Genomic DNA, 9205 nt, shown 5'->3' on the forward strand with positions numbered 1-9205 from the left:
AGAAACCTATAGGTACAAAATTGAAGAAAAACCACAGCAGGGTAAATAACAATGACAGATGAGCAAAGATTAATAAAGGTGGAAAGAGAATAAGAATATATAAGAAAGAGAAAAGAGAATATGACATGACTACAGTAAATAAAAATGATTTTGAGAGGATAGAGAGAGGAGAAATAATGAGTAAAAAATAGAATCCTAGCTAAGAGAGGTCAAAATAAAATTCCAAACTCAAATAAGCAAGGGCAGGAGAAATGCAAAATTTAGTAAGATGGGGACAACAGCCTATGAGATTTGAAATTAAAAAAAAAAAACAAGCTGTGACCAAATAGGGATAAAACTGTGGGGGGGGGGGAGGCAGAACTGGGAATATAAGACAGAAAACTGTACTTGAACAAGAATTAAATTTAAAAAAAAGAAAAACAATAACCACAATATCTAAACCAACCAAACAACTATTTCAAAGATGGAAAGAAAATAAGAATATTATAATGAAGGGAAAAGCAATGTGAGCAGACTAGAGGAAAGAAAAAATATTTTGAAAGGATAGAGCTAGGAGATACAGTAAGAGTAAGGAATGGGAACAAGGTGTAGAATAGGGGAACTAAAACAAAAATAAAACAAAAAAGGGCAGGAAGAAAGTAAAATGAAGAAAGATAAGGGAAGGGTACAATGTGAAATTTGAAATAGAAATAAAAGTATACAAAAATCTAAATAAAAAGAATAGAAAATAAAAGACAAAAATAGTGAATTGTGTAGAATACAATTGAAGAGAAAGGAGAAATGTTAAAAGGCCATGTGAAAGAAAAAAACACAAATTCTGAGAAAGAATGAAGTGGAATTTGTCTCTGTAGAGCTTGGTGTTTGTCTTTTGTCTTCTTCTGGACCCTCCTCTGGCTTTTTTTTTTTTTTACTGTTTTATTTTATTTTATTTAACTTTTGTTCAAGTACAGTTTTCTTTCTTGTATTCCCCGCCCTGCCCCCCGCAGTGCTCCCCACCCCCCTCCCATCTCCGCCCCCCATCTTAGTTATTGTCCATGTGTCCTTCATACTTATTCATGTGAGTCCATCCCCTTTTACTCTGTGCTTCTCTCCCCTCTCCTCTGGCTTTTTTACCAGCTCCAGGTCTGGCCCAGGGGTGGGTCCTCCATGTTTAACCTTCACCTACCACTAGAGGGGGCTTCTATTGTGACTGGGACTGTGAAACCCCTAGATCTCCCCCAGGAAGTGCTATACAGTCTTATGGGAAAACTGTGGGTGTGTTCCCCGTGACCCTGCATTACCCATCTGGTCTATCCCAGCTTATTTCCAATAATGTATAGTTTCTGATGAACTTGCTGTCCATTTCAAGGGGGGCAATCTTTGTAAGAGGGTCAACTTTTTCCTACTTGGTGCTGATAGCAGCTAGGTATGTCAGGTGAAACTGAGCAGAGCACTGATTCCCCCTTGCTGCACCGATTTCTGATCTCACTGCCTTGCTGGCCTCCGTGGAATACAGCCCTAGGAACCAATGTATTTTGTCTCCCTGAGATTGGTACAAAATAGGCAGTTTTGGCATTTTTCTTCCTGTCTTTCTCTTGTGGATATGTGCTCTGCAGGGGGTTCTTAAGCCTGACCTGCCTGTTTTGCAGAGCTTCCCCATTAGATGCAGTGCTTATGATCCTGCAAAAAAGTGGGGACTGGGTACATTTTTCCCTTCCCAGAGATATGAACTCTGCCAGGAAAGGGGGCTCTGCGTGGTTGTGAACAATTTCAGAAGCTCAACTTTTGCCCATCCAGTTCCCAGCCCACTACCCTCACTGCAGATACAGTCCTAAACTCTCCACTTGGTGCAGTCACCAGTCTGCTAACCATGCTGTGTTGAGGCCCAGAAATCCCTTTGCTGTGCAACTTTCTCATTTCCCTGCCCAGTTGTATTCAGTGGGAGCAAACCACACTTTCAATCTTGTTCCTTTGCTTACAGGGAAGCTGCCCAGAGGGTCTCTGCCAGCATGCTTCAGCTCTCCTTTTTTAAAAAAAAAGTCTCTGGGGGATACATGGACAACAACTGAGAAGGGTGGAAATGGGAGGAAGGGGGAAGCACGGGGGGTGGGATGGGATGGGAGTAATAGACAGAAAACCGTACTTGAAAAATAATTAAATAAATTAAAAAAAGAAATCATTGGCAATGAAAAAAAAAGAAAGTGGGAAGTGTTTGCTGAAGAGAGGCACACATAGCTCTGTTAGTTAATGGGGGGGGGGAAAGTCTCTGGGGGCACAACTACTGTAGAACCAAGTCTCAGTCCGGTTTTCCACACATACCACTTCTCCAAAAAAACAAAAGTCTCTTACACTCATGGTTGGCCACAGCCTGCCTCCATTCAACCCAGGTGCAGATAGAATCCCACTTTCTTTCTGGCACTCATCCAGTTGGCGTTTGACACTGCAGCTATAGATGTGCTTCCTGCTCTGTGTCCAAAGTTTCTTCTTAAATTGCTATCATTAGCAGTACTGCCATTGAAGACAAATTTTAACTATTTTTTATTGATTATGCTATTAGAGTTGTCCCACTTTTTCTCCCCTTTATTTTCCTCCACTTTGCACTCCCCCTCCCACCAGCATTCTCCCCCACCCTTAGTTCATATCTATGGGTGGTATATAGAAGTTCCTTGGCTTCTCCATTTCCTATGCTATTCTTAACCTTCCCCAATCTATTTTATGCCTACCATTTATGCTTCTTACTCCCCGTACCTTTCTCCCCATTCACCCTTCTCCCACTCCCCACCGATAACCCTCCATGTGATCTCCATTTCTGTGATTTTGTTCCTGTTCTATTTGTTTCCTTAGTTAGTTAGTTTGTTTTTTTAGGTTCAGTTGTTGATAGTTGTGAATTTGTTGTCATTTTACTGCTCATAGCTTTGATCATCTTCTTTTTCTTAAATAAGTCCCTTTAACCTTTCATATAATAAGAGCTTGGTGATGATGGACTCCTTTAACTTAACCTTATCTGGGAAGCACTCTATCTGCCCTTTCATTCTAAATGATAGCTTTGCTGGATAGAGTAATGTTAGATGTAGGTCTTTGAATTTCACGACTTGGAATACTTCTTTTCAACCCCTTGTTGACTGTAAGGCTTCTTTTGAGAAATTAGATGATAATCTAAGGGCGCTCCTTTGTAGGTAACTGTCTCCTTTTCTCTTACTAATTTTAAGATTCTCTCCATATCTTTCATCTTGGGTAATGTAATTATGATTTACCTTGGTGTGTGCTTCCTTGGGTCAAAATTCTTTGGGACTCTCTGAGCTTCCAAGACTTCCTGGAAGTCTATTTCCTTTGCCAGAGTGGGGAAGTTCTCCTTCATTATGTTTTCAAATAAGTTTTTGATTTCTTGCTTTTCCTCTCCTCCTTTTGGTACCCCTATGATTCAGATGTTGGAACATTTAAAGTTGTCCCAGGTGTCCCTAAGCCTCTTCTCATTTTTTAAAAAAATTCTTGTTTTTTCATTCTGTTCTGGTTGAATGCTTATTTTTTTCTTTTTTTTCAAATTATTGATTTGAGTCCTCGTTTTCTTCCCTCCACAGTTGGTTCCCTATATATTTTTCTTTATTTCACTTTGTATGGCCTTCATTTTTTCCTACATTTTGCTGCCAAGCTCAACCATTTCTGCATCCAATAGGTTGTCTGTCTCTTCATTGCTTAGTTCTGTTTTTGGAGCTTTGATCTGTTCTTTCCTTTGGGTCATATTTCTTTGTCTTGGCATGCCTGTTACATTTTAAGGGGCAGAACCTTAGATATTCACCAGAGTGGGGCAACTCATTTTGCTGCTGCATTGTGGTGCTGTATGTGGAAGAGGGGCCAGAGAGGGAACAATGCAGCTTGCTTGTGTCTCAGCAAGCTTTCGATCACTTCTCTCACTACCCACAAGCAAACTGGTTTTTTCTGGTGATGATTTCCCAGGATGGTGGTATGTGTCCATTCTAGGACTCTGCTGGTGTCTCCAACAAGCTCTTCTGTGAGGCCACAAGTCTCTTGAGGTGCTGCAACCCCCATTGGTTTTTATGGTCAGAGGTTCTGAGGCTTTCTTTTTCCTCACTGGATCCCTAAATTTCATATCTTTCTCACTCCCCAGTTGTTCCTCCCAGTTTATCTGCACACAAATTTGGGACTACCAGCCATTATGTTGCCTGTCTGGTCCTCCAAATGCTGTCTTGCCATCCTCTCTGTCCCAGCTGCCTGTGTCTGCCTCTCCTACCAATCTGGATGACTGTTTCTTTAACTTCTTGGTTGTTCAACTTCCATACAGTTTGACTTTCTGGCAGTCTGGTTGTGTTTTGTTTTTGAATTTGTTTTTGTCCTTCTTTTGTATGTGCAAGGAGGGAAAGTGTATCTACCTACCTCTCCATCTTGGCTAGAAGATTGAACACAATTCTAATAAATTCGATATAACCAATATTTATTGAGAATGAATTTGTGTCCAGAATTGTGATAGTATGATTTCTGAAACTGAATTTCCTGGGTTTAAGATATGTTTTCCAATTAATTAACTCAGTATTCTAGGAAATTTACATAATGTCTCTTTGCCTGTTTGTCTTCTGAAAATGAATTGGATACTACTTTATATATTTTTGTTGGGGTTAAATGAGTCAATATATGCACATTACATATTTTGGCACCTAGTATATAATAAACACATATGATAAATGTTAGCAATTATTTTTTAGTAGTAACAGCTATAAGTACACTGAGAACAGAAGAATAATGCAAGTTCTCTAACTATGCTTACAATTGAGTTAAGATTTAAGATCAATGCAAAGAAAATGATTAAGGAGTTAGAAATTGTAACAATTCAGTGCCAACTTTTACATTTATTAAGGCTGTTGACACAACATCTATGTGGGCTGTGAATAATAGGATGATATAGTACATGGAAGATGACCTGGCAAGGCTGATGTCTTGCATGCACCTGAGCTAGGAGATTAAAAATGATGTAGGTCTGTGATGAGAACAGAGATATGAGAGGTTAGTTGAAAGTATAAAAGTTCTTACAACTGAATTTTAAGTAGTAGCCTGAATTTTCAGGCTACTTGGTGAGTTTCTGTTTTTTGTATTTCAAAATGAGGAATGTTTATTATAACATATATTCAATTATCACACAGCCAATGAAGGTTCTAGAAGGGGTAAATGATCTCATGTGAAGAATACATGCTGTGATTTACATGATTTTGGAAGTATGTGTGTGTAAACTAATGTCAAGAAGAGGAATATAAGATTTCAAGGGCCTTTAATATACAAGCTATTAAAAAATCTAAGTTTCATAAAGAGAAAGACCATGTCTTGTTCATCTTCATTTTTCTGGTACTAGCATAGCAGTTATACTTTGTGACTACTCAGCACATTGAACTGCCAAAAAGTAGTTTTTCTTAGATTTGAAGCAAAATCTTATTCAGGGAGGAGTAAAAAATGTCACAGAGCAATAACATAAGTTATCTTGTTTGCAAAACTGCAAATAGTGCACTCATCTATGAATAGGTCAGGGATTGGCTTTATTTCACTTTTTTCTTTGTCATTTATTTGAAAGAAAGGAAGGGTGGTAAAAACTCCAAGGTCAAAGGCATTTTCTAAATTTTCTGTTCACCTGTTACCTCTCTACTTTTTCTTTCATAATTTTTTCATTAACTACATTTTTAATTTTTATTTCAATTTTTTATTGTTCAGCTACAGTTGTCCTCATTTTCCTCCCACCACTCTCCCCCCACCCCAGCCACCTCCACCTCCCACCCTTAATCCTGCTCACCTTTGGGTTTGTCCACGTGTCCTTTATACATGTTCCTTGACAATCCTTCCCCCTTTTCCATCCATTTTCCCCTCCCATCTGTTCTGGTTATTGTCAGTTTGTTCTTAATTTCAATGTCTCTGGTTATATTTTGCTTTCTTGTTTTGTTGATTAGGTTCCACTTTTGGTGAGATCATGTGGTATTTTTCTTTCACCATCTGGCTTATTTCACTTAGCGTAATGCTCTCCAGATTTATCTATGCTATTGTGAAAGGTAGGAGCTCCTTTTTTCTTTCTGCTGCATTCAATTACATTTTCTACACTCTATGTGAGTAATCCTATTCTTGACAATGTTTTCTATTTATCCATCTCACTATGCACTCCTATTCTGATGTTTCTATCTGTTATTCTCTCACATAATAGTGCTAGGATAGTTTTTTAGAGTATCAGCAATTTAGAGCTAATGGTTGGGAAAGGGTGATTGTGGCAGTCAGAAGTTGGATATTGTTAGAAGACATGAAGTGAAGACAAAACAGAAGTGAAAAATTTTAGGAGGTACTGTCTTTAGGGTGAAAAAAGAAGGGGGGAATTGAGATGATTCTCAGCTTTCTGAATGGAGGTAATGGTTAAACATGGTGGATTTTATTACGCATTATAGATTTAAGAAGTATGGTTAAATATGCCCCAGTATAGCCTCCAGTTCTGAACTCACCTGAGGTAAACTTATTTCTATTCCCCATCACAACTTGCAATATAAAAATTGAAGTAAAAATATAATATCTGGTCCTTATCTGACAAAATTTGTCTTTGCTCTCACTAGGAAAATTCATTCCCTACTTGAAGGAATATTCTCAAATTTATTCCATCCTCTTTCCTCCCTTCATCTAGAATTCAAGGAGATAAGCCTAAAACCTACAGTGCTTTTTCAAACCATTTTTTTCATGATCTAAAGTACATTTGGTGCAAGCCCAGTGGGATATCCAATAGAAGTGTTTCCTTTTTAATCTTGCCTAGTCACAGTGGATTCTAAGTATTGTGAATAGGGAAATGAAGCCTAGGACCTAGGTTTCTTGGGAGGAGAAGTCAATCTAGGACCCTCACAGAGCATTTGTTGTTGGTAGTGCATGCTGACAGTATTTATAATAGCCTCAGATATGTTTTATCTTTCACCTAGGTCACTGTTACTCACTGAATCTTTAGGGAGTTAATTTAAGTGTGTTTAAGGAGACCTACAGAGATGGGCTTCTTTATTTACCTGAACTAACTTCTTCAATAGGTGGATTATTATTTCTATAAAACCTGTCTTTTAGTTTGCCTCTACTTTTACTCTCAGACCTATCTCTGACCTCAATCCTAGGGTCCTAGGTAACAGGTCTGTAGTACTAAAGAAGAGGATGGATAAAAGTAATGATTCTGAGCAATTATTCAACAGCTCAACAGTGATGGGCCTTAAGGTCTGGGGCATTTTCTCAGAAGCCTTTACTGGAGGCCATGGTAAAGTCTACTCTCTTTCATAGTTGACTCATCACACCTTTCTTTTCTTTGCCTTGCTCTTTCAGACCAAGACCTTTCTCAATGCAAAAACCAAACTCAGCTGCTATGACTGAGTTTCTTTTTAAAGGTTTCTCCATCTTTGGGTGGCAGCACAGGCTTGTCTTCTTTGTTGCCTTTCTAACTGTGTATCTGCTGATTCTCTCTGGCAATGTCATTGTTGTTACTATTATTCACCCGGGCCATCATCTCCAGACTCCCACGCAGTTTTTCATGAGCATGCTGTCTATCTCTGTGGCCTGCTATACTGTGGCCATCATTCCCCACATGCTTTCTGGACTACTGTGTCACCAACCCTTTGCTGTCCAAGACTGTGCCACTCAGATCTTCTTTTATCTCACCTTTGGTATCAACAACTACTTCCTGCTCACAGCAATGGGATATGATCACTGTGGGACAATCTGCAACCCCCTACAGTACTCAGTTATCCAGGGTAAAGAGCCTGCATGCAGCTTGTATCTGGGTCACTGGAAATTGGTCTGGGTATGGCCACTGTCCAAGTAACACTTGTGTTTTGCCTCCCTTTCTGTGATGTCTTTATCATCTCTCAATTCTTCTGTGATGTGAGACCCCTGCTGAAGCTGGTCTGCATAGACACCATGGTCAGTGAAATGATCAATTTTGTCATCAGCATCTGTGTTTTTGTTCTGCTTATAAATCTGGTCTTTATCTATTATGTCTTCTTAATCTCTGCCATCCTTAAGTTTGCTTCAGCTGAGGGTTGGAAGAAGGCCTTTGCCACCTAGCCTCCCACCTCACAGTAGTCATCATCCACAGTAGATGATGGATGGCAGTGACTCCATCAACTACTTCAAGCCTAAGTCCCAGAGTTTTCTAGGGCATGAGATACTCATCTCAGTGACCTACACTGTTATCACTTCCTTGGTGTACAGCCTGAGGAAAAGGAGGTCAAGGATGCTTTGTGCAGAGCCATGGGGCAAAAGTCCCTCTCCCCTTAATGAAGGGAGGTCATTAAAGCCCTTTACTTAATTTTATATAGGTATTAATTTTTTTGTGCAAATGTACATTTTTAATTTTTATTTATTTATTTATTTAATTCTTATTCAAGCAGAGTTTTCTGTTTTATATTCCCTGCCCTGCCCCCCTGCACTGCTCCCCACCTCCCTCCCATTTCCGCCCCCCAGCTTAATTATTGTCCATGTGTCCTTTATACTTATTCATGTGAGTCCCTCCCCTTTTCCCCTATGATTCTCTCCCCTCTCCTCTCTGGACCCTGTCAGCCTGTTCCGTATTTGAGTGTCATTGGTCATATTTTGCTTGCTTGTTTGTTTTGTTGTTTAGATTCCTGTTCAAGGTGAGATCACAGGGTATTTGTCTTTCACCACCTGGCTTATTTCGCTCAACATAATGCTCTCCAGTTCCATCCATGATGTTGCAAAAGGTAGGAGCTCCTTTTTCCTTTCTGCAGCATAGTATTCCATTGTGTAAAAGTACTATAGCTTTTTGATCCAGTCATTTACCGATGGGCATCTAGGTTGCTTTCAACTCTTGGCTATTGTAAATTGTGCTGCTATGAACATCGGGGTGCATAGGTTCTTTTGGATTGGTGTTTCAGGGTTCTTAGGATATACTTCTAGTAGTGGAATTGCTGGGTCAAAAGGTACGTTCATTTTTAGTTTTCTTAGAAAGTTCCATACTGTTTTCCATAGTGGTTTTACCAGTCTGCAATCCCACCAACAGTGAACTAGGGTCCCCTTTTCCCCACAACCTCTCCAGCACTTGTTGTTTGTTTCTTTGTTTATGATAGCCATTCTGATTGGTGTAAAGCAGTATCTCATTGTGGTTTTAATTTGCATCTCTCTGATAGCTAGCGATATCGAGCATCTTTTCATGTGTCTCTGGATCCTCTGTATGTCCTCCTTGGAGAAATGTCTGTTCAAGTCC

The 9205-nt window shown here is 39.4% G+C and overlaps 1 protein-coding gene across 1 annotated transcript; it reads left to right on the top strand.

Moving 5' to 3' along the window:
• Positions 1-7324: 7324 nt before the first annotated feature.
• LOC118996403 (olfactory receptor 10J3-like) lies at positions 7325-8259 on the top strand. Its single transcript, XM_037059773.1, is given in 5 exon segments — positions 7325-7739; positions 7742-8041; positions 8044-8078; positions 8081-8198; positions 8201-8259. Coding segments are annotated over 5 exon segments (927 nt in total).
• Positions 8260-9205: the final 946 nt, after the last annotated feature.

The sequence above is a fragment of the Sturnira hondurensis genome, unplaced genomic scaffold, assembly GCF_014824575.4.
Source record: "Sturnira hondurensis isolate 20B ecotype Veracruz unplaced genomic scaffold, ASM1482457v3 Scaffold0011299, whole genome shotgun sequence".
Classification (NCBI taxonomy): Eukaryota; Metazoa; Chordata; class Mammalia; order Chiroptera; family Phyllostomidae; genus Sturnira; species Sturnira hondurensis.